Below are 26,972 nucleotides of genomic sequence, written 5' to 3'. Positions count from 1 at the left end.
GTGGTGGCAGATCAGCAGGGACCTATATTCAGCGCCATGGAGGTGCAACTCCAGGGAGCACCTGGACCTCCCTGATGGGTACCGCTAGGGGAAAAATCTTCCGGCTGCTGTGCACGAGGCACGCACACACCTTATAGGAATGGACACGAGCAACACATCTCAAACAACAACACTTACGAAAGGTATGTAACCATTTGCCTCCCCTCTGTAAAACAGTGATAATACTTACCATACAGGATGGTATGAAGAGCAATGTTCTTACTGTGCTTAGTACAAATAAAGCATTATATATATTAAATGCTATGTGTTGTACTTATTCTTTTATTTCTGATTTTAAAGCTGTTCTTTTTAAGTTGATGTGCTATTCTGCTTTTAGCTAATTTGTGCTCATATACTGTGCAATATAGCAGTTCAAATGTTTGTTCACAACTGTTAGCAAAATAATTATTTCTAGCATGAATTTCATTTGATTGTACTTTGCAAATTGAAGCTAATTGTTCATAAACTTGTAAGTAGGAACTTATACTCTCAGGAATTACTTTGAAACTTTTTTTAGTGTAACAAGGATCTGACACAGGAATGCTTACAAAAATAGAAACTTGAATTCCTACTCTCATCACGTGGATCACAGTTGCAAAGGTTAATACTCCCCTCCGCAGGATATATCAGTATCCGGTTACTACTGTCACATCTTTCCTATGAAAAAGAAAAAACAAAACAAAAAACGACCAGTTCAGAATATAACATAATACAAACCACCAGCTAATCAGTCAATGGCTGTGACATGCAGCGTTTACCTGATACTCAAAACAGATCCCTCTGATGTCACTGAGTCAGCTGCTAAGGTGAATCTACCACACAGAGATCTATCTTTGATGGCAGTATTCATGCCTGGCTAGGACAGGACATCTTGGGCTCTTGTTTCACATGTCTCGTTATCCTTATGGATCCTAGGTGTTCCAACCTTTTGCTGAGTAGTGTTGACTTTTAGAATTATTTATAGTTATACAATGTGAGAATACATTTTAGCTTCTCTGGTTAACCCCCCCAAACAATAGATATATCACCTGAGACAATCACCGTACATACATACATTCTGTCATAATGGAAGGCATCACAGAGTCTCATCACCACAGAGTAAACACAACACATGAGAGTCATTGGCCAGCAATCTCCCTCCACCTTATTTGGTCCTCACACAGCCTTGAGAAGCGCATCATACCACACTCTGTTTAGTCAGCCACATTGTCGAATCACACTCACCACAGATGCCCCCTGCCCTGGCATCTGGCATCAGCTCCTACAAATCTTGTTTCAGTTGTCTTCCTCAGCTCATTGTTTTCTTTGTGTGATCATTTTGATGCAGTTAGCTCCTCATTAGATGTGTGTGAAATATAACTAGCGCCCAGCAATCACCTGTAGCATTTCAGTTCAAAGAGATAATCATTATAGTCTTTTATTTTCAGTGCAACCCATGACAACCATCTAATATATGTCAGTAGCCAGAAAGCCACTGCTCAAAGTATGCTCAGCACCAGGTCGTAAATAGAATGTGAACGAGTACCTGTGGAAGCTAGAAAGGGGAAGCATAACAGTGACTGAAGAGCAGTTTCACAGCCCCATTCTGGATAACCATGAGTCCAGCATGTCACAACACTCATCATCCCTACACTTTTCCTCACACAGCAGGAGCTGACAAGTGGATTTCATCAGGGATGTTTCAATATATTGAATTTGCAAATGTTCCAGCAGCCTGATCCTTTCCCACTCCACATATACCTCCAACAGATGCATTTTTAATAGAGAGAAATCCTTTCCTTAGTATAGTAGTAGTCTTCAACAACTGCTTCCATTATGAATCTTCCCAAAAATTAAATAGATGTTCAATACATAGGTATTTATTTTTAAAACAAAGATGATAAATTAGTGCCAATTGTTTTGAGTTATATTAGCTTTATGAGACAGAATATTGATGTCCACAAAAAAGACAGATCTGAAACTGCAAAGCTCAGATCACTTGCACCATAGTTTGGTTATCAGAGAATATAAAATTCACATAGATCAAAATTAAAATATTTACTGGTAACATGAAAATTGAATTATCTCAACCAAAATGATTTTTACTTAGTGATGCATTAAACAGTTTTCACCTCACTCTAGAAGCAAATAGTGTATTTTAATTCCACTGGGATGACATGTATATTACAGCGTGCAGTTTTTGAGGGTTTTTATTGTATTTAACATTTTAATTTATGGTGTGTGGTTTAATATAGATAATTCCTGCCTCTCTGGGAATCATTGAGAAGCATTGTCATGCCCCAGGGAGTTGTTGGATAAATTCAAACTTCCTGTTAAGGCAGCTACTTTATAGCCTGCAACTGCGGGGGAATTTCCAGTGCCAGACTCAAATTTAGATTTTCTTGGTGCCTCAGAATTGACTGCTCCTCTAGGACTGGCAACTAGATCAATTAATCCCATGTATTTCCGCTGGTGACCAGAATTGTTTTCCAGTCTCCTCTTCTTTTACTCTGCTTTCTGTGTCAGGTTGTTTTTCAGTTATACTTACTGTTAGAATCAGAAGCTGCCCAATCATACAGAAAAATGCACCCTGCACCTCTTTTAAGGGCACTTCTGCAGATGAATTCCCCAGGAACTCCAGGAGCACAATGTCTCCTGAGGCACAGTATCCCCAGGGCGCCCCTTGGTTGGCTCTGTACTGCCCTCTTCTCAGGGCTGCATCTTAATGTACAGTCTGACACTAAATATTATAGATGTTTTCTATTGTGTTCCTTACACATTACAGATGCTTTATATTGTGCTTGCATTTGGCTTCCTTTTGCTTTGCACTGTGCTTCCTTAAACTCTGTTAGTAAATTTAATCTGTTAGATTAGATTAAAAACAGCTCTGGAGATGAGAATTGATTGTGTCTCATTCCCCTTAACCCCAATCACTTTCTTTTATGTAACTTCAGTCCATCATGCTTTAATTTTAAAGCAAACACTAGACCTGCTAAAGTAGGTGATCGTCTGTGACAAATGGATTTGAAATTATGCTTTCCTCATTTACATTCATAAGAGAAACAGTTCTATCCTCTCATGATAGAGTACATGAACCTGTAGTAAATGTTAACTTTGAGAGTTCATTTTCAGAAATGTAAGCATGCAGTGAGGTGGGCTGAAGGTTAGTGAAGTAAAAAAAAAGGAAGAGAGAAATAGTAAATGCTTTGCTCTAGGCAATAATGTCATTGTGTGTTATGTCAAATGACAAGCTGCTTTCTCAAGTAGTCTGCCAGTCTGCCTTCCTTTCAGACACAGTAGGTATGGCACTCCGTGAAATGAGTGACATCAAAGAAATGAACAACCTGTTTACAGCAGTAAAGAAATATTGTGAGTCCTTGTACTGAATTATAATAAGCCAAGGCAGTGGAAGAAAGAGAGTGCCTAGACAACGTGTCTTCCTGTGGATCCCATAGTTATTAAAATATTAAATCTAATGATTACCATTGAAGAGAGACATCTGGATTCATAAGGAATTCAACTACTTAGCTTTAAAATATAATGTTAATAAAATAGCTTAATACAATTTTACTGTACAGAAAGAAACATTTTGAACAAAAGGTTTTTTTGTTTGTTTTTTGTTTGTTTGTTTGTTTTTTAACATGTAGCCATAAATAAAATTATGGAAGCTTTGGTAATAACTCCACAGTTAAGGTTGCATTGAGATTTGCATGTAAAACAGACCTCAAATCCCTCTGTTTCATACTTCAATGATTTAATTTACGCAAGTGTCTACACTTACAGCACCACATCGAGTACATACATACATACCCTATTTGCCCCCCTGTAACATGATTATAAACAGCAGTAATGCACTGCTTAGGTGAATAGGATGAAAACACACCAGAACTGTAGGGTACATACCCTGTGTGGCTCTCTACACGCCCAAGCAGTGCCTCCCCTGTCTAAACTGTTATTTTTAGCAGTGTAGTGTCCCTCAGCCTCCTCCTTGCTGGGGCCTTTCCCTACTTCAAGGAAAGGTTCTGGCAGCTCCCTGTGGTTGGGAAAGGCTGCAGCAGAGGATAGCTGCCAGAGCTGTTCCATTCTGCTGTGCAAGACTCTAGCAGCAGAGAAAGGTTCCAGCAGCAGGAAGTTCCCGGAGCCTTTCCTCATAGCCTCTCCCCGCCAGAGTCATTCACAGTCTTTTGTAGCTGTGCACCACCATGTGGATGCTGCCTGCTTTTCACTGTGTTGTGTAGCTACCTATAACCTACACAGAAGCAACAAGGCAAGGCTCTCTCCATAAGGAAATAGACTCTTCTATCAGATTTCTATAACATTTTTCCTATATTTTACAGAGATATTATGCAATGTTCCCATTTTGAAATTTTGCTCTGTTTTTCTCTCTTTTTTTGATTTCTCTAGCTAAATAAACTCATAGTCTTCACATGCAAATAATACTGGATAAGATTCTGTGGTCTACATCGAGCAAGGGATCAGACTAGATCAGGGATCAGCAACCGTTGGCATGTGGCTCACCACAGTAAGCACTCTGGCGGGCCAGGCTGATTTGTTTATCTGCCACATCTGCAGGTTCGACTGATCGCGGCTCCCACAGGCCATGGTTCACTGCTCCAGGCCAATGGGAGCTGCGGGAAGAGGCAGCCAGCATATCCCTCGGCCCATGCCACTTCCTGCAGCCGCCATTGGCCTGAAGCAGCAAACCGCGGACGTGGCAGGTAAACAAACCAGCCCGGCCTGCCAGGGTGCTTATCCTGGTGAGCCGCATGCCAAAGATTGCTGATCCCTGGACTAGATCATAATGGTACCTTTTCACCTGAAAAACCTATCAATCATCACCTTGTCAATCTGAGGGTCCTGTTTCTCCAGGTGTGGCTTCTGATACAGTAGACTTCCTTATGCATGGAATCACTGACACCTCTGCCTCTTTAAAGTTATTTTAAGGAACCTCAGTTGCAAAGTTTGGGATAAGGTACAAATGGTCCAGAAGTGGAATACTTTTAATGGACACATAGCTTTTCTGAGTGTAACTCAAAATCGAGCTCCTAGTCTGTTTTAGTCTTATCACAGATCGCTTGCAAGTAAGCCAATGTTTAAAGTGGGACATTTTCAAAAAGTGACCTATCATAGGAAGGGTGGTCATAAAGCCACTGGATTCTGGTAGCTCCATCACAAAGTCCAAAGAAATGGCCTCTGAGGGCCAAGATGGAGTATTCAGTGGTTGGAGGAAGGTGGCAGGGTTTCTGGAGTGGGATCCTGGTGTCAGGGACATACCTTGAAGGAAGTAAAAGATGTCTTTATTGTGGAGCATATACGGGGCCACCAGAAGTAGCGTGACATTAATTGCAAAGTTTTAATTGCCCCAGGTGTCCTGCCAGGGTGGAGTCATGGCACAAGTGAAGAACAGTGACTCTTGGAGGTCAGGGGGAAAAATAGATGCAGTCCCTTATGAATGTGATCCCTCCTGAGTATCATGTAGTTCTCAGTTGATAATGCCCATCTTGTTGGGTGGAATTCCAAAGACAGAGTGGATGAGCATGAGCAAGTCTTGATGGTGAGTCACACTGAGGAAGTAATGGGTCTCGTTCCAGACTGGGGCCTCATGGATCAGAGCTGTACCTTCGGGACAAGGCATCAGCCTTGCCATTTCTAGTTCCCGGGTGGTATGTCAAGGTAAAGTTGAACGGGGAGAAGATTAGGGCCCACCAACCTGTCATTGGTTTAGGGCCTTAGCCCTACACAAGTACTACAGATTCTTGTGATCGGTGAATACTTGGACTGGATAACAGGCCCCTTCCAAATACTGTCATCATTCTTCAATGACTAGGAGCTTTTTGTCCCAAGATTTCATAGTTTCACTCAGTAGGGGAAAGATTCCTCATGTAGTAGATGATGGGGTGCAGTGCTTGCTTGGATCCATGCCTCTGGGAGAGGACTATTCTTCCAGAGTAGGGCAGTGAGGGGCTTGGTTTTTGTTTTTCTGAACAAAAATTGAGATGAACCTCCAGTAAAAGTTTGCAACGCCTAGAAAACAGTTGAGGTCACAGTCATTGCAGGGGGATTCCCAGTCATGTACAGCCTCCACCTTGCATGAGTACATCTTGATTCCTTCTGGGGACAAGGTGAGACTGAGGATCAAACAGTTGAGGTCTGATCAAACATGCATTTTTTGAGTTTAGCATAGAGACTGTGTTGTCATCATCTCTCCAGGACTGTGTGGATGTTAGTGGTGTGTTGGTCCAGATCCTCTGTGAAAATCAATATATCATCCAAGTATACCACTGCAAACTGGTTAGTAGGCCTCATAGCACATCATTAATGAAGTGTTTTGGTTTGTTTTTGAGTGCACTGTTAAACAATAATAGAATATTCAATAAATATTCATTTAAATATTTTTGGATGTTTTCTACATTTACAAATATATTAATTTCAATTACAACACAGAATACAAAGTGTACTGTGCTCACTTCATTTTTGATTACAAGTGTTTGCACTGTAAAAATGATAAACAAAAGGAATAGTATTTTTCAGTTCACCTCATATAAGTACTTTAGTGCAATCTCCTTATCATGAAAGCGCAACTTACAAATGTAGATTTTTTGTTATATAACTGCACTCAAAAACAAAACAATGTAAAACTTTAGAGCCTACAAGTCCACTCAGTCCTACTTCTTGTTCATCCAACCGCTAAGACAAACAAGTTTGTTTACATTTATGGGAGATAATGCTGCTGGCTTCTTATTTACAATGTCACTTGAAAGTCAGAACAGACATTCTCATGGCACTGTTGTAGCCGGTGTCGCAAGATATTTACTTGTCAGAGGTGCTAAAGATTTATAAATCCCTTCATGCATTCAACCACCATTCCAGATGACATGTGTCAGGTCAGGTCAATATATAACTCATATCTGACCACATAATCACGCTTATGCCAATTCTTTAGTAACTCAAACTAAAGAAATAATAAAAGAAAATAATAGACTTAATAATAGGTAGTACATCATATATAAGGACTTTGCAATTATTTATATGTCTGAGGTTTGTAGCAGTGATGGAATAGGCTGCTGATTCGTAGAGTAAATCAGGGAAGGAAACAGACAACATGGATATATCTCAGGAGACTCTTGTATCCTCTCCCATGTGCCTGGAATTTTACTGTCTCAAACAAAGCTCACAGCATCTGTTTGTGTAAAGTTACTGGCCAAAGATGGAATCCAGGGTCACATGAGCATATCACATGTCCTTATATTCTTTGATGACTCACAGGGATAGCTATTGCCGATATTCTTGCTGAGGCATCCACAGGAAGGTTTACTGGGTGGGATGAGTTTCTTCTATGGCTCATTGTTATAGTGAAGTGTCCTTAATTGGCAAGAAGTGGAAACTTGGACAGATGACTAGGGAGGAGTCTAAAAATATTGCTCGAGCATGTAGGGCTGTAATCAGGAAGGCCAAAACACAACTGGAGTTGCAGCTAGCTGGGGATGTGAAGGGTAACAAGAAGGGTTTCTACTGGTATGTTTGCAACAAGAAAAAGGTCAGGGAAAGTGTGGGACCCTTAATGAATGGGGGGACTGAGAGGCAACCTAGTGACAGATGATATGGAAAAAGCTGAAGTGCTCAATGTTTTTTGCCTTGGTCTTCACAGACAAAGTCAGCTCCCGCACTGCTGTCCTGGGCAAAACAGTATGGGGAGGAGGTGAGCAGCCCTCAGTGGTGAAAGAACAGGTTAAGGACTATTTGGAAAAGCTGGACATGCACAAGTGCATGGGGCCGGATCTAATGCATCCGAGGGTGCTGAGGGAGTTGGCTGATGTGATTGTAGAGCCATTGGCCATTATTTTCAAAAACTCGTGGTGATCAGGGGAGGTCCCAGATGATTGGAAAAAGGTAAATATAATGCCCATCTTTAACAAAGGGAAGAAGGAGAACTGGGGAACTACAGACCAGTCAGCCTCACCTCAGTCCCTGGAAAAATCATGGAGCATGTGCTCAAGGAAATCATTTTGAAGCACTTGGAGGGGAAGAAGGTGATCAGGAACAGTCAACATGGATTCACCAAGGGAAAGTCATGGCTGATCAACCTGGCTGCCTTCTATGATGAGATAACCAGCTCTGTGGATATGGGGAAAGCTGTGGACATGATATATCTTAACTTTAGCAAAGCTTTTGATATGCTCTCCCACAGTATTCTTGCCCACATGTTAAAAAAGTATGGGTTGGATGAATGGACAATAAGGGAGATAGAAAGCTGTCTAGATTGTTGGGCTCAATGGGTAGTGATCAATGGCTAGTTGGCAGCTGGTATCAAGCGGAGTACCCCAGGGGTCGGTCCTGAGGCTGGTTTTGTTCAACATCTTTATTAATGATCTAGATGATGAGATGGATTGCACCCTCAGCAAGTTCGCAGATGACCCTAAGCAGGAGGGAGAGGTAGATACACTGGAGGGTAGGGACAGAGTCCAGAGTTACCTAGACAAATTGGAAGATTGGGCCAAAAGAAATCAGATGAGGTTCAACAAGAACAAGTGCAGAGTCCTGCACTTAGGACAGAAGAAACCCATGCATCGCTACCGGCTGGGTACCGACCGGCTAAGCAGCAGTTCTGCAGAAAAGGACCTGGAGATTACAGTGGATGAGAAGCTGAATATGAGTCAGCAGTGTGCCTTTGTTACTAAGAAGGCTAGTGGCCTTTTCGGCTGCATTAGTAGGAGCACTGCCAGCAGATCGAGGAAAGTGATTATTCCCCTCTATTTGGCACTGGTGAGGCCACATCTGAAATATTACATCCAGTTTTGGGCCTCCCACTACTGAAAGGATGTGGACAAATTAGAGAGAGTCCTACAGAGGGCAACGAAAATGATCAGGGGCTGGGACACATGACTTACGAGGAGAGACTGAGGGAACTGGGCTTGTTTAGTTTGCAGAAGAGAAGAGTGAGGGGAGGATTTGATATCAGTCTTCAACTACCTGAAGGGGGGGTTCCAAAGAGAATGGAGCTCGGCTGTTCTCAGTGGTGGCAGATGACAGAACAAGGAGCAATTGTCTGAAGTTGCAGTGGGGGAGGTCTAGGCTGCATATTAGGATACACTATTTCAGTAAGAGGATGGTGAAGCACTGGAATGGGTTACCTAGGGAGGTGGTGGAATCTCCATGCTTAAAGATTTTTAAGACCTGTCTTGACAAAGCCCTGGCTGGGATGAGTTACTTGGTGTTGGTTCTGCTTTGAGCAGGGGGTTGGACTAGATGACCTCCTGAGGCCTCTTCCAATGCTCATCTTCTATGATTCTATGATCAACACATAGCAGTCTGGCTCTAATGTAAATTCTATCCAGTGGGTGTTACTTGGGAATACAACATATGTATAAGATACCAGTGCATAGCCAATATTCATAACTTTAGATACAAAGTAATACGCATATAAACAGGATAATCATAGTTAGCAAATTGTAACTTTTCCATGATATAAATGGGGGTCATGTTCAATCGTACATAATCACAGTAGCTACTTCATAAATTTCAAAACATTATGCCCTTATCCATGCCATCAGAGCTGATGCAGCACTTGGTTTGGCAGTGTTATCTTCAGTTCTGGATTCTGTTCTGAAGCTCCTTCCTCCTTCTGGGGATAGTGCTCAGAAGTCACTTCAAGTGGAGCAGCCATAGGGACATTATTCAAAGATGATGATGTTACCCACCTTCTGCAGTAACTGTTGTTCTTCAAGATGCATGTCCCTGTGGGTGCTCCACTACCCACTCTCCTTCCCCTCTGCTTTGGTCTGTTCCCTAGGGGTACTAGGGTAGAAAAGAAGCTGAGGATGGTTCACCCATGCACCCTTATACGGCCTCAGTCTGGCATGATGAAGCTTAGGGTGCATGCACAGGGCGAATGGACACCACTAGCTTAAAATCTCTATAATCAAGGGCTTGAGAGGCACATGGGCCCTGAAGTGGAGCACCCACACACACATCTCGAAGGAGTGCTGTTACTGCACAAGGTGAGTAGCCTCTTCTTTCACTCTACTCAGCACTGATAAGGCCTCGGCTGGAGTATTGTGTCCTGTTCTGGGCACCACACTTTGGGAAATATATGGACAAATTGGAGAAAGTCCATGGGAGAGCAACAAAAATAATTAAAGGTCTAGAAAGCATGATTGAAAGGAAAGATTGAAAAAACTGAGTTTGTTTAGTTTGGAGAAAAGAAGAATGAGGGGGGACATAACAACAATCTTTAAGTACGTAGAAGGTTGTTATAATGAGAAGAGTGATAAATAGTTCTCCTTAACCACTGAAGATAGGGCAAGTAAACTACAGCAAGGGAGGTTTAGGTTAGACATTAGGAAAAACTTCCTAATTGTCAGGATGGTTAATTAGTGGAACAAATTACTTAGGGAGATGTGGAATCTCCCTCATTGGAGGGTTTTAAGAACAGGTTAGATGAACACCTGTCTGGAATAGTCTAGATAATACTTACTCCTGCCTCAGTGCAGAGGACTGGACTTGATAACCTATCAAGGTCCTTTCCAGTCCTACATTTCTGTGATTCTATGAGCTCACAGTAATTTACTTCCCTTTGAACAATGGATTTGGCATGTTGAGTGAGTGTTCTTTTTACATTAGTGCCATTTCTACCATATACCAACTTTTGTGGGATAAGGTGGTGATATCGGATCTTTCAAAATATGCTTCCATTGTGGAGAGAAACATGTGGGGCTATTTTCATATCCATTTAATTTGCAAAGCCTGCCTTCACACATTCAATGGAAGAAGTCTTTATGAATGTTGCACAAGGTGGACAAAGGCTCTTTGTTAGTCTATTCAGCTTTTTGGTTTCATTTAACTCCAATGCCTAGGCAATGTCTTCACGAGAGGACTTTGCTTTTTTTTTTTTTTCCTAATCACGTTTAATATTTCTATCATACATCATTTCAAATTCTAACAGCCCCACTAGACTAACAGAGTGGTATAGGTCAGTTAGGCAGAGACCAAAGGGTAAACAGAAAACCAAAATACATTTCTAAAACTATGTGAATCTTCTGCTTTGGAAGGCTAGCTGAGCTACAGTTTGGGATTGCAAATCCTCCCCTCTCCCCCCCAACTGACTCATTCATCTCTGGTATTTAAATTACAGCCGTGATTTAAACCTTTTTTCATTTGTGGACCCCTAAAAATTTTCAAATGGAGGTGCGCACTCCTCTGAAAATCTTAGGCATAGTCTGCAGACCCTCAGGCATCCACGGACTACAGGTTGAAACCACTGGACTACAGAATACACTTAAAGGTTCAATACCAAACTCAGTGGTAACTCAGATTAATGTAACTGAACAATATTATGCACTACTACTGCATAAAATGCTCATTACCAAGGAATATTTGTTTTTAAAATATGTTTGTTTCCATGTCTAGATTTTACTTTAAAATTACTAAGAGTTTATTGGATTGCCTATGCAATTCTTTGCCTTCAGATTAAATAGATGTGGCTTTTTATTTTATTTTATATTTATATAACTACTTGTTGGAAAAAATATAGCATATTTCACCCATGAAGGGTAAGTATTATCTTTCTTACAGTAGAGGAGCATAAAGGTGTGTGAAATATGAAAGTCTTTTCCGCACGTAAAAGAAACATAATCACACTTAATGGGTGAGATGTTCTATTTATTCTATGGAGATTCATTTCAATATATATTAAATTAAACCACTCTGACTATAAATTTTTTTACTTTCTGCAGTTTCTCCTTTCATCTCTTTCAAACAGCAAGTTACTAAAGTTCACATCTAGAACTTTATTAGATAGTATGACAGGATTTTTACAAAGGGTTCACTTTCATTTGATGTTGTGTTGGTGTATAGAATGCAAGCTGTGTCTCAATCTTCCAAACACTTGCAATTAAGCTTTATTTCCTGGCCTACTCTACATCAACATTTTCATTTTAGTTTGATACTGAACTATGTCTAGATAATAGATAATTCATATGTACTTTACCATAGTGGTCTCCTGATAGGGCCCATAGCAGTTAAGATAGGATTATGACTTCATATATATGAAGTGATTCATGCGTGTGTAAAATACACCCCTTCACATGTCTCAGGACACTTTCACATAATCTAATGAAAACATACATGAACTCTTTTTCATAACCATACTCCTGTAAATAACCAATTTCCCATTCTCCTTACCTCCTTCTGACCCTTCTGACCCTCAAGTAAATATCAGTAAGAAGTGATGAGCATTTCATAGATAAACTTCTTTTTAATGTTATTAGAAAAATGAAGGCTAGTGAAAATTTGCATCTTTCTGGAAGACTTTAACTTCCCGCATATAGATTGAAGAACAAATGCTACTAATTATGGTAGGTCCCGGTTATGACAGCCTAAGATTTTTCGCTGAACAATCACTGAACCAACAAGAGCTGCTGCTGTTTGCGGTTTTAGACTTGGTTTGTGAAGACATTAGAGAAGAGGTGAGGACATTAGAAGAGGTGTTGTAGAAAATAACTTTGTATCAAGTGATTATGAACTGATTCCTTTTAAATCAAATGGAAGGACCACGAAGAACAGGTCAGTAATTAAGGAAAGACAAATATTGAGAAATTAAGCCCACGTCCAGACTAACCCGCTGTATCGGCGGGTTAAAATCGATTGCTTGGGGATCGATATATCGTGTCTAGTCTGGACGCGATGTATCGATCCCCGAGCGCACTTACATTGATTCCGGAACTCCATCAACCCGGAGTTCCGGAATCGACACGGAGAGCCGCAGATATCGATCCCGCGCCGTCTAGACGGGTGAGTAACTCGATCTTAGAAATTCAACTTCAGCTACGTTATTCACGTAGCTGAAGTTGCGTATCTAAGATTGATTTTCCTCCCCTAGTCTGGACGTGGCCTAAGGGAACTAGTTAGTGATGTCAGGAGAAGAGTTCAAGGACTTAAATGTATTGAAAGCTTGGAATTTCTTTAAGTCAAAGGTGCAAAAACTATCTAGGATTTGCATCCCAAGCAAAGGCAAAATACCTTAGGGAAGAGCTCCAGACCTAACTTGATGAAAAAGTACTGCAAAAATGATATTGGGAGTAAGCAGAGAGCATGCAAGGAATTAAAACAGTGATTGATCAGCTATGAACGCTCTGTGTTGGAGGTCAGCAAATGTAGGGATAAAGTGAGAATTTGTAAAATGTCAAGATAAGTTAGTCTTTACAAAGGAAATTAAAACAATCTCTGTAAAAGATTCTTTACACATATAAATAAAAAGAGAAAAAGAAAAAAGAAAGTGGGCTGCTATACAGCAAGGATGGAGTAGAAGTTAAGGATTATCTAGGTATGCCCCAAAACCCAAATGAATATTTTGTCCCAGTAATCTGAAAGGATGATAATGTAAAACAAGTGAGTAAATGCAGAATGGAAATGAATGTATAGAAATGGAAAGAAAGAATTTCTGCTATAATCTGGGGGCTCATCAGTTGGAAGTGACAGAGGAGGAGAAAGATGTGGGTGTATTAATCAATCCACCAATGTGATGAAGCTGTGAAAAAGGCAAATGCAATCCTAGGAAGTATAAGATGAGATAGAGAAGTATTACTGCCACTGTACAAGCCGCTGGTAAGATTTCATCTGGAATCCAGTGTAAAATTCTGGTCATCCATGCTCAAGAAAAATTAATTCAAACTGGAACGGGTACTGGAGAAGGGCTATTAAGCTCTCCATCCCCAATCATCATTTCGTATGAGAAGAAACTAAGAATGATTGGCTTGTTTAGCCCAGCAAAACAAAAGCTGAGAGGGAATATGATTTTTCTCCATAAGTACATTTTGGGATAAACATCCAGGGAGGCAGAAGAGCAGTTTAGCTAACGAACAGTGTTGGCACAAGAACAAATGAGTATAAACTGGTCATGAATAAATTTAGACTGAAATTGGAAGGAGATTCTAGCCATCAGGTGAGTGAGGTTCTGAAACAACCTTCCAATAAGAGTAGTCAGGCTAAGCAGGCTAACTAGCTTTAAGATGGAGCTTGAGAAGTGTATGAACAGGATTGCCTGTAACATCAGAGCGTTAGACTTGATGACTAAGGAGGTCCCTTCCAGGTCTATGTTCCTGTGTTCATTGCACTAAAGGCCAATAAGCTTGATCTTTGTTGGACCAGCTGTGAGATACAATTTCAGTCCATTATAGCAGTTGGGGCGGGGAGGATTACATTGATTAAACTCTTTTTCTACATTTTGAAATGTATTGACAAACACTAGGCTTATACAAAGATGTAAAGGTAGCTCTCTCCTAATGAATTGCCCCAATATTAAATTGAAGATGTTTCATTTTAAAAGTGCAATTTACAATCACTGGCAGTAAAATATAAGTGGTAACTGATATAAATTAATAATTTGGCCAGCACTCAAAATGAGTTCTAGACTATGCTGTTAGTTTTGCATTCAACGTTTAGATTAAGATGTTTATCTGAAAGCATTATTGATTTCTTAGTTCATTTTACTTGTGTTTTTCTCTATACCAGCACACCTGCCAATTTAAGTTTTTAACAATCTTATTAAATGCTTTCCTGCTGAGCTTTATTAAACTATATGTTTCCAGTAGTATTCCTTTTTTAAGGTTTATTACCCTCTTCTCCATATATTTTTCTTCTTTTCTCCAACAAGGAAGCTTAAAGTATCTTCCTAAGATACTTATCACGAGTTGTTTGCTTTTCATTATGCTTGGTAGTGATGTAAACTTCTATAACTATGATCCAGATCTTCACCTACTACTGAGAAACACACAGCACTGCCCAGAAGAAAAGTTGTCCTTTGTACTTCTTCCATCGTGGGTCAACTGTATATAACATCTGTATTCTAGTGTGAATTACAGCAGCCTAAATACTATTCTAACTCATGTCAGCTGCCAGTGGCCATAAAGTGCTGATAAGGCAATCAGGAATATCCAGGTCTTAAGAATCCCCTTTCCTTCAGTTATTACCTCTGCTCAAGCTCCCCTTTAGTGCTGCTGGAGTTGTACCACCAGCATAAAATAGCCTTAAAGCTCGTCCCAAGAGAAACACTTAGTGTAGCCACTCTGCCAGCTTTATGTCACCAGAAGATTTCCCCCACCCCCATTCATTAGGGTGATCTTTCTAGGCCAACTACGCTGGATTAGGGCAGTTTTGGATTGGTGGTGTAAAACATCTGCTCTGTAGAGGAAAAATTAAATCTTTGTATGTAACCTGGATATGTAAGTATGTAAGTCATTCATCAACGACTTAGATACTGGCATAGAAAGTACGCTTATTAAGTTTGCAGATTATACCAAACTGAGAGGGATTGCAACTGTTTTGGAGGACAGGGTCATAATTCAAAATGATCTGGACAAATTGGAGAAATGGTTTGAGGTAAACAGGATGAAGTTTAACAGAGACAAATGCAAAGTGCTCCACTTAGGAAGGAAAAATCAGTTTCACACATACAAAATGGGAAGAGACTGTCTAGGAAGGAGTATGGCAGAAAGGGATCTAGGGCTTATAGTGGACCACAAACTAAATATGAGTCAACATGTGATGCTGTTGCAAAAAAAGAAAACATGATTCTGGGATGCATTAACCGGTTTGTTGTGAGCAAGACATGAGAAGTCATTCTTCCGCTCTATTCTGTGCTGGTTAGGCCTCAACTGGAGTATTATGTCCAGTTCTGGGCACTGCATTTCAGGAAAGATGTGGAGAAATTGGAGAGGTCCAGAGAAGAGCAAGAAGAATGATTAAAGGTCTAGAGAACATGACCTGTGAAGGAAGGCTGAGAGACTTGGGTTTGTTTAGTTTGGAAAAGAGAAGACTGAGAGGGGACATGATAGCAGTTTTCAGGTATCTAAAAGGGTGTCATCAGGAGGAGGGAGAAAACTTGTTCACCTTAGCCTCTAATGATAGAACAAGAAGCAATGGGCTTAAACTGCAGCAAGGGAGGTTTAGGTTGGACATTAGGAAAAAGTTCCTAACTGCCAGGGTGGTTAAACACTGGAATAAATTGCCTAGGGAGGTTGTGGACTCTCCATCTCTGGAAATATTTAAGAGTAGATTAGATTAATGTCTATCAGGGATGGTCTAGACAGTATTTGGTCCTGCCATGAGGGCAGGGGATGGGCTTCGATGACCTCTCGAGGTCCCTTCCAGTCCTAGAATCTATGAATCTATATACAGTGCTTTCATGCTGAAGTTCCGAACTGCTGGATGAATGGAAGTTTACCAGTTTCTGCATTGTGCTGGTTCACTCCAGATATTTTGGCCATAATGTGGAGAAAACATGCCCTTTAGCTACTTCATCATAGTTTGCCAAATTATGGTAATTACTGTATTAAAGCATTAATGAATGTATGCTTATAAATTAGAGGCAAGATTCTGTATTGACATCAGTTCTTCTGGGAAGAATGGAAGTGTTCTAATGGAAATCATTTATATCATTATATAAAATTTTAAAATCTCTGAATAATTCTGTGTGTTTGTTTTTTATTAGATTTAACAGACACAAGGAGCATTATTCTGTACACCTTTACTTCTTCAGGTTGCATATATGTTAGTATTTGTAGTTCAAGTGGCCTCTGATATTCATACTTGTGGAATCAAGACTCCTGCACCTGGAGCTTCCAGAACCTTCTGGAAAGCAGTGTCTCTTAGTGACACTTACCTCACCATCCCTTTCCCATCCTGGAGAGTTTCTAGGATATAAAAGAGGGAGTGTCCCCAACTGTCCCTCAGTTCCTTCTAACTGCTGGAGTTGTAGCAAGCTCTGATCACACACATTGTCCTTGATGCTTTCCTGGTCAGTTTTTCTTTTTATTCTCTTCCCCCCACCTCTCCTCCCTATCCATTTGGGGGGAAATTTTGTTGATAGCTAGTTAGTTTGCCAGTTAGTTAATGAGGTCATAATTTGAAAAGAAACAAAGAAGATGAGCATGGGCACTGTCTGGATCCACAGGAGTGGAAGAGTCAACTCAGAAACCCTTATTAATGGAGGAGACTCTTCAGGCCTATTTAGTCAGGCTGGCACTGAATAAATCCAGGATCAGATTGAGGAGCCAGTCATTGTTAAGGTCCCTACATTTGTCAGATTGAACTAGGAAACCTATCTCTGTGCCTAAAGTGACTTGCTGGCCCATGGATCCAGCTTCCATATGATCCAGATCTGCAAAGCCAGGAATCCTGCTACTCAGATCGGGATCTAGCAGTCAACTATGAATCCTGGACTGCAAAACCCACATCCTCCTCTGATAGCTGAGCAGGGATCAAGGAGCTGAAAAACCCATATTTGGATCCACGACAAGACATGGATTGAGATCTTTAAAAAAAAAAAAAAAGGGAGCAGGGGCAATAAGGAGGGACAGAAGGGAGTAGGGACCAATGCCTGACGAGTATGAATCTGGATCCAGAGCCAAAAACCAAGTCTACATCTGGATCTTGCTGCCGAATAAGTGGATCTTGCAGGATCCGAGCCTAGATCAAGATTTGACAGCCCAGCATGAAGGAATGCCAAGCATACTTGTCAAGAAGTGATCCAATGTCTTATCTACAGGGAAAGCTATTATATTGACAGACTATTTGTACTCAGCATTGCAAGTGCTCTATCAAGGGCTCTTGCATTATATTTTTTTCCACAAGTGAGGTAAATAGCAGCTAAGTCTCTTTCCCAACATGGATAATGGGCTTGTCTGAGATTCTTATCCAAAGACAAGGAAGATGTAACATCAATATTGCAAGCCTTTCCGCCACAAAAAACCGGGAACTTTTCTCTGTGTTGCCCCTGATTCTTCTGAGGGCTTTCAAACATTGTTCCACTTGGTACCAAGTTGCTGTCACTAGGCATGGTTAGAGATGGAGGAATCTGTCATTAAATATCATGGGTCTGATATTAAAGGCCTGTATTTTAAACTACTGGTCTTTTGTCTCAGATATCAGGTGGGAGTCTCCATCCAGGTTCAGCGTTTCTCTGGCTGAGAGTTGACTGGTTTGTGAGTGTTATTCTGAGATCTAAAAGATCCTGTTAAAAAGCCGAAGTCTTTGATCAGTCACACCTACTCTGTGAATTGAAAGACATTTCCCCATCTGAATCATTTCTAAGCAAGAAGACCATGAGTTTAGACTATTTTACACTTCAGATACTACCAAAAACCAAAAACTCCTACCCAAAAACCTCTTTGACATCTGCTGAGATTTGGTTGCTATCTCTGTTCCAACCTCTACACACATTGTCACCCCTTTCTCTCCTTGGAATAACTTTATCTAAAATAGGATTGCTCTGTGTACTTCTAGAATTGCTGGGGGCAGTTACGTTGCTGGGACAGCTGCAGAAAATGTGATTAAATTATCCATTGCAGTGCCTGGCATGTGCTGCAAATTCTGCAGAAGAATAGGTTAATTTATCTCACCCTAAGGGTGTCCTCTTCTAGAAAGAACCAGGAGATTGTCATTTTATCCTCGTGAAACTCATAGGCTTCCATTTAACAGTTGGCCAGATTGTTCTCTTTGTGTTATATCTCTGTGAACATGCCATTTTTGATAGCCTAGAGCAGTGATATTCCTACCTCAGTGGTTCAGAGCCAAATTAGCTATCAACATTACCCAAGGAACCACAGTAGTTTCATCAATATTGCCCAAAAGAGGTACATTCATTGTTTCATATATATATAATTCTCACAGCAAAATGACCGACCAAGTATTATTATTTTATTCACCAACAATTGGGTAATAACACAGCAAAAGCATCCTATTGGTTAATAACTTAGATTAGTTAATAATTAAATCACACAGTGTTTTAATATGTGCTGCAGACAGCCACAGGAGACACATTAAAGAGCCACATGCAGTTCATAAGCCTCAGTCTGAGTTATCAGTGGCGTAGTGCATTGCTAAGATACAAGCCTAATGACTAACTCCTTTATGTTCCATTCTCACAGAGCACATGGTACTGTCTGCCTCCTAACTATGTAAAGATGGCTGAACTTCCCAGCTCTTACAAATAACTGGCTTGTATGTATGTCCATGAGCCTCAGATTCAGGGACGCAGATATCATGTATTCAGATAACTTTGTTGTTGTTTATATGAGGCCAAAACTTGTGTACAAGTTTCCAAACCTTTGGAGAGATGGGGATGACACTAGAGGAGCCAGTCTTACCCTAGTGCAAACATTGTCTACGCAAACACGTTTCACATATATGACTTGGCAGGGTCAACCTTCTGAATTTGTCTGAGTCCTCATGCAGGACAAATGCAGCTTCCATGGTATACTCTCACACTGTCTTCGTCACACCATGTTGCATTACTGCTATTGCAACTATATATGTTTTTAGCAACAACAAAATATTTCCCTTATTAAGACTTGTTTTAGGAGAGTGATAAGTTCAGTCACCTCTATTCACTTTTGAAAGTCCTCCAGAGCTGATGCTTGCTTTGGCAGTTCTGCTCTTCTTTTTGACCTAGAACTCCTCAACCCATCTTCCTGCTCACTAAATTCCCAGAAATGGGTATATGCCAAAACTCCTTAAAGAAGAAATGAAGATTACTACCTGTAACCAAAGTTCTTCAAGATGAGTCTCTTCATATTCATGCTCTATGCCGAACTTCTCCACTTATGCAGAGGCTTAGGTTACGAATTCCTAAATTAATGGAAAGAACTAAAGGGCAGTTGGGGCCGCTCTCCCTTTTATACCCTCAGAACCATCCAGAATAGGGAAATAAATGATTAGGGAATGGCCTCAATGGACACGGCTGTCCAGAAAGTTGCAGAAGCTCACACTGCGGGTGTCTTGATTCCACAATTGTGAGAATATGCAGAGGCTCATATTGAAAAACTTTGGTTATAGATAAGTAACCTTCATTTCTATATTAATTGCTGTTTTCGTTGTTATTACTATTTGTTATTTGTTCCAACAATGTGGTGGGGAACATGTGATGGGGAACATTGCCTAGTGGTCAGGCTTAGGCCCTTTGACTTGCAGAGGGGGTTTTGGGAGGGGAGCCCAGGCCCTCCCACTCCATTGGATTCCAGCCCAGGGCTCTGTGAGGATGGCAAAAGAATCTGCCATCCAGGGATGTCTTAAGGCTGCCCTATCTGGGCCACTTCCTACCATCCCTCTATTGTCCATAGTTTGCAGTCTGTACAGGAAAATTTGAAGTAGGTCTTCTCATCACATGACACCTCTTTGTTTCTGGGCATGGTGTGGTAACTCTCCCCTTCTTGGAGTGGCAGCTTCCTTTGGTACTTTGGCCCTTCAGCCATATTAATAATTGGGTTAGTAAGTGCAAGGGGGAAGTGCTTCCCTCTCAGGGTCTATCAGAAGCCGGTCCTCCCTTTCCTCAGGTAGGGACCTTCAGGCAGTTGTGGGCAGGAGAGATCCCACCTTCACTCAGTCCTTTCTTAGGAGCTGCAAGGTAAAGGTCATTTCTCTTCCCTGGCCAGCCCACAAGTGAGCTGTTCTGCTCCCTTTTAACTCTTCTCCAGCCTGTACATCTCTTGCAGGGTGGCAGGGGGTGGTGATGGGGGCACTGGCTTAGCCCAGAGCAGGTCATTAACCTCTTGTTCTCCAGTGTGGGATTTATATATACCCCATCACAGTTGTATAAGACACAAAGATAACAGATAAAAGTTTCAAAAATAAGTCCCATTTTTAAACATGTTAGTCACTTTAGGGCTAAATTTGTAATGGTTTTTAGGTGCCTAAAAAGGCAGATAGGTGCCTAGTGTCCTATGTATCAACTCCTATGGGAGTTAGGCACCTCAGCACTTTTGAAAATCCTACTTCATGCCTATCTGCACCTTTTGGCTCCTAAATACTTCTAAAACCTGGCCTAATTTCCAGTTATTTTCAGTGAGATTTAGGCTCCTGAGACCCACATCCTCAAAAGTATTAGGTATCTAACTGCCATTGATTTCAATTGGAATTAGGCACCTCAAAATCTTTAAGGCTATGGGCCTAAGTGCTGAAGTCACTTTTGAAAATGGGACTTAAGATCCTAAATCCTGTAGGCAGTTTTGGAAAAAAATATTGAAAAGCACAGGACATAGTCCCTCTCCCACAGAACTTAAAAATATTAGTAGAGGCACAGAGAAGGCTGGGAAATAGAAAAGAGGAGAAAGTCGGGTTGAGGGGAAGAGAAGGGGTCATTTGTTGGGTTGGTTTTTGGCTTTTTTGAACTCCGTAATGGTGGGTATGTAAGAAGTTTTGAGGAGCAATTTGTATGACTTTAATAGGACTGCTCACATAAGGAATACTGACGTGAATATAATGGCTTTCAGGATTGCTCCCAAAAATAGCATTATGAGAACTTTGCATCTGGATAAGAAGAATTCTACATATAATTAGTTTTAAATGAACTTGAAGGATGTTGCTTAACTTGTGTGATTTCACTTGAGACAAATTAATAAATACAAATTAACTTTTAAAGAAATTTTGATTGCACTTGCATTTTTAAATGTCATAGTTTATTTTAGATTGTATGCCCCATATTCAGACCCTAGTTGCATTTTCTGGTTAAGTGGAAGCTCTGAGGATTTTTCTGCTGCTGCTATGATACTAGCAGAACAGAATTGGGAGCTGTGAAGCAGCATCACAGTGCAGGTAAATTAATTCTTCCTCTCAGTCGCCCATCTGTAAGGGTCCAGTTAAAGATACTGTAGAGCAACAAGTATGGATGAGGGGGAGATAATGATCAGCTGATGTGGTGTGGGCAAGACAAATCTGAATCAAGGTAGTGGCAAATAAATCTAGGTTGATATGAATAAGGAATGATCTAAGGGAAGGGCAGTGATAAACTCTCAGCTGCTGAAGAGCAGGCATTAGCAGGCTGGTTACGGAGGAAGACATGAATTGAATGTAGGGTTTCAATCAGCAAGGTCATGGACCCTGATTCACAACTAGCAAGATTAAAAGGAGATCCTTTAATCACCTGAGTGGTTGTGGTATATGGGCTTCAGAGATGATGTGTTTCCATGGCTGTGGTGGCAGCAGAATCTCTTAATCATAAAGTAACAAACACCATTGGGATTCCTTAGACTCTCCTAACTTTTACCAGGACTTTTTTTCCTTGCCCCACCTACCACACTGTTATCAGCTGAGATTTACTCATCCCACTTCATCATCAGATTCCCCTCCCTCCCAGCCCTTGTACTTTCCCAATTCCACAACCAAAATACTTTATTGTAAAGATCGCTAATTGTAAAACATACACTTTTCTCATCTCTGTCATCACAAATAGCTGATCAGTTGTACTTCATCCTGGCATAAATCCAGCCTGTTTCTCTGCAAGCACTGTTTCCATGTCCCTCTTCATTCTCTTCTGCAATAATTTGATGAATACTTTTCTTGTCACACTCAATAAGCTAATTCCTCTGTAATACTTGCACTTACTCTTATCTCCTTTGTTTTAAAGATCAGTACTATTAATGCTTTCCCCCATTCACTCAACACTTGCTCTTTACTTGTAAATTTTGTTGAATGAATTGTGCATCACCTCTACCATGTGACCCTCGCCTGTTTGCAACAGCTCTGCATCCGTGTTGTCATTTCCTGGCACCTTTTTCGTTTTCAAACTTTATTGAGATCTTTACTACTACTACTAAGAATTCCAGATTGTGCTCTCCAATTTTTGTACTGGGAAGCTTCTTCAGGACGGTTTCATCTACTATGTACTGCATGGTGTACAGGACTTCAAAATATTCTTTCTTTGCTTGTTTGTCCTCATTTGTCTGTCACCACTGACATCTTCAATACATATGTCCCCCACAATTCTCTTATCTTGTGATAAAACCCTTGTGTTGCAATTCTCTTTCTGTATTCTTCTGCTTCTTTACATTGTTCATTTATCCAGTTATCTGTGTCTTTCTTTGTTTTCTCTCTCTGGTCAACCCATTGTACTCAGTTAATATAGTTGCAGCTTCGTACACTTGTCACTCAACTGCAGCACTTAATCTTTTGTCCATCTTGGTTTCTTTGTGTTGACCTTATACCCCAAAACTTGTTCAGCGGCTCTTATAATCTATTTTTTAAACTGTTTCATGTCTCTTCAACATTCATTTCTTCTCTCACCAGAGTTGTGATGTTTCTCTACTAGGCTTCTTCGTTTTCTTTTCTAAAATTTGGCTCTTTCAATTTACCCACACTGTAGATCTCAGTTCTTGGCACTTTTTCAGTTGCCCTTGGCCTCAACCTCACTTATGATCCTATTGATATCAGCCACAAATAATCTGAATGTCAGTAGACCTGATTTCGATTTGAGATTCACAGTTATGAAGTCTATCATTTCCTTTGTTTGCCCATCAGATGATATATAAGTCCACTTCCTCAGCAGCTTTCTTTGTTGAAATAGCATATTTTTTATCACAAGGTTGTAAGTTAGGCAGGAATGTAGCTGCCTTTCTCATCTTTTATTTCCTTCATCAAGTCCAAATCTGCCTGTTGCTCCAGCGCAGGAATTCCAATCCGATACTACTACCACATTAAAATATTCCATCACCAGTTCATCTTGTCTTGAAACTTTGTGTATTGCTTTCTGTTGAGAATTTTACCCATTGTATTTGTTTTTATGTGGACAGGGTAAGATTTTTGAGGTCTTAATTGTTCATTTAATTGCTTGTTAAGTGCTTGTGTTTTGTAAACAATGTGGTAGGTAAATATATTTTTCCCTTTGCAATCTTTTTTTCTTTTTAAGCAAAGTTATTTATTTTTCTTGGTTTTGGAATAAAATGAGATACACGTTAAAGAAATCATTAATAAAATTAGTAAAATTAGTAAATCTGAAGAATGTTTAGCATAGAATCAGAGACATCTTTTAATTTTAATGGTGTCAGTTATGTTTGAACAGTTTGAAATGTTTGGTTTGTATTTCTCCAACATGGAAATGTATCCTAAACAATAATGCAAACTAAAGTTTTAGATAAAATCCTGGAATCTGTATAGTCGTAAGTACCTGAGCATGCCACATTCATTTTAACATTTTTTTAAATTTCTCTTTGCACTTAAAAAAGAAGAGAATAAAAGTTGGACGTATGAATTTCTGCTTAGAAATTTTATTTAATTTCACCTTCCTTTCATTTATAATACCAATTCCTCAAATGTATACTTCTTTTAATGAAAACATGTCATTCTAAGTTATGTTTGTATGTGTGTTAACAGGAATAAATATGTTTTTATTTATTATAATTAAACATGAATACTCATTAAGTTACAGAGTGCAGTTTGTGTATAACAGCACACATTCATTATAGACCTTAGAAACAAAACTGTATTTCTTTAGGGACTGTTTCCTGGGGAAACATATGGATAATGAAACAGAATTCTACAGTATGTCTTTCTCTTCCTCATTAGCACAGCAGATTTGAGAAGTCTACCCTTGTAGTTTTTTATGAAAAACCCTGATTACTTATATATAAAAGAAAGAAAACCAAACATTGAAATTCATTGTTTTTCACCAAGAAAAGGTCACACAAAAATGTTAATTAAAATGTTCATCCATGTAATTTCCAAAGTACTAGTGTTGATGCTTTTTGTGGCAATTTCTTTGGATCAGGCAATTTCTGATCTTGATCCTGCACGACTAGTAAAATCATCTTAAGAACATAAAAACAGCCATACTGCATCAGACCAAATGTCCATCCAGCCCAGTATCCTGTCTTCTGACAGTGTCCAATGCCAGGTGTCCCAGAGGGAACAGAACAGATAATCATCAAGTGATCCATCCCCTGTCGCCCATTCCTATCTTCTGGCAAACAGAGGCTAGGGACACTATCCTTGCCTATCCTGGCTAATAGCCATTGATGGACCTATCCTCCATGTATTTGTCTAGTTCTTTTTTGAACCCTGTTGCTGTAGTGGAGACAGGAACAGTGTTTGGTGGAGATAAGCACAGCCCTCAGGATGTGCATCCCCTTCTGACTTGAAAGCTAGGTGATCGACAGCTATCAATCATCATGACCAAGTTCAATTCTCCTTCATTTTTCTGTTTATTACTCCTGCTTTAATGTATTACTGTCAACCTTGTTTCCCTCACAATGTACATAATTACTTTCCAGAGCAGTTATATAAGATAATTTGATCTTAGTTCTTTTCTTCTTCTTCTTTTTTTTGTACTTGCAGTTGTTTTTTGTCCTTACTGCTGGTGGCTGCTGTCGTTTGGAAGATCAAACAAACCTGTTGGGCTTCTCGACGGAGAGAGGTATCAGTAACATTAGGATTACTATGATAGTTTTATCTTTCAGAGTGAATTCAGAGCTGCAGGTGAAATTAAAGTAACTGCCTTCAAATACATCATCTTTACTTGCCAGGTTTTTTTTGGTAAGGCAGAACAAGTGAATCTGCTTCCTTTACCTAGTGTAAGATTATTACTTGGCTGTGGAATATGCTCGCTACTGCTGTCAAAAGGAGACAGTGTAGCAGAAAAGTTTATAAATTGCAAGCAATACAATGCCTGATGACACAGTACCTTAATGTACCTTTCCTTGATGCCATTCTTTATTCTCATACTTATTTGTCTTATTTGAATGTAATTAGTATTAAGATTTCATTGTGCTAGGCACTCGTTCAAACACTTAGAAAGGAACAGTCCTTCCCAGAAGAACTCAGTGTCCTTAGGGCTTGAGTTCATTTTATTGATTTTAAAATTATTGAGGGAAATTCTGGACCCATTCAAGTTAATAGAAGTTTTACCATTGATTTCAGTGGGGCCATGATATCACTCATAAAGTTTTGTATACAAAGTTGCCATATTCTCTGTTGGTGTGAATTGGTATAGCTCTTTGAAAAAATAGCTTGTAATATCTAGTCTTATTTTGTTGAAAAAGCCATTGTTGATGAGGTACAACTCTAGTTTGCATAAATACATATGCAGTATAACTCCAAAAGCTGAAAAGGGTTTAAGGCACTGATCCTTGCCCTTGAAACAATTGGTGAAACATTTATAATGTTAGCAAATATCACTTATTTGGCTGGAGTTTAAATTTAAATTTAAAAAAATAGTTTTTTTTCTCTGTGGAATTGATTTAGATTATAGTGTCCTGACAGTCTATTAAGTATGAATTATTTTTTCACTGTATATCTACACTGAATTCATGTGTGCTTTAGAAGTATCAGGTAACTAGTTCTTACTGAATTCTTGCAGTGAAATTGTAGCATACTAATACCCAATTATAGCTTTGAACTGATGCAACAAAGAAACCCCTATGCTACTATAGTCATTTTACAATAGGTATTGTCTTATTCAAAGGAACAATATCCGGTAAACCTATCTCAAAGGGCATGTGTTGTGTGTGTATACTTAACATTACTTGGAAAATACAAAACAAGTTACTTTAAACCATGGTCTTCTATTTAACTTCTTAGTATTCTATCTGATCCTATCTCGATGCTTAATTCTTTCTGAGTAATTGTGTATTGTGTATTGTGTAGGAATGCAGCAATTGCTTGATTCTATTTCTAACTTTAATCAGTTTATTTTAATAAAATATTTAAAGATAAGTGAGAAATTCCTGACTTTATAGATATAGTGGTCTTTGTGTACTTTCTGTGGTTATTCTCCTAGATGTTTGAAAAATTACTATTAGAATGACCCCGAGTGTTCTCTGTAAATCACTTTGACATATTTGTCATCATGGGAAAAGATGATGGAATTCTTAGACGTGTTCTTTCTTTGATGGCATAAGAAGAGTTTGGTAGCTATAGAAATGTGCATGAACTCATAACTACTGACATATAAGCACAAGCTAAAGGAGCTCTGCCATAAATCAGTTTCATTTACAGAGGAAAACTGGAAATATTTTTTAAATGTGAGCTGGGCTGAATCTTTTTGAGACCCAGTCTGCAATACTATTCCTTGATTTTACTTCAGTTTAACTAAAGAAAATTAATGTCAATCAGTCCTAAATATTCCATAGTTTGCTATGTGATAATGTGAACAGCTGTTTCTGTATATTTATAATGAGCGAGAAGATAGCCAT

The 26,972-nt window shown here is 39.7% G+C and overlaps 1 protein-coding gene across 4 annotated transcripts in view; it reads left to right on the top strand.

Annotated features, from left to right (window-relative positions):
* ATRNL1 (attractin like 1) overlaps window positions 1-26,972 on the top strand; it is a 1,010,697-nt gene that overhangs the window by 605,366 nt on the left and 378,359 nt on the right. For all 4 annotated transcript variants that reach the window (XM_050958929.1, XM_050958927.1, XM_050958928.1 and 1 more), the window contains one exon: window positions 25,117-25,195. In XM_050958929.1, coding sequence (XP_050814886.1) covers window positions 25,117-25,195 — 79 coding nt within the window. The remainder of the gene's footprint in view (window positions 1-25,116; window positions 25,196-26,972) is intronic.

This window comes from Gopherus flavomarginatus, chromosome 6 (assembly GCF_025201925.1).
Source record: "Gopherus flavomarginatus isolate rGopFla2 chromosome 6, rGopFla2.mat.asm, whole genome shotgun sequence".
Lineage (NCBI taxonomy): Eukaryota > Metazoa > Chordata > Testudines > Testudinidae > Gopherus > Gopherus flavomarginatus.
The sequence above is the reverse complement of the archived record's forward strand: the minus strand, read 5'-3'. Positions and strand labels throughout refer to the sequence as shown.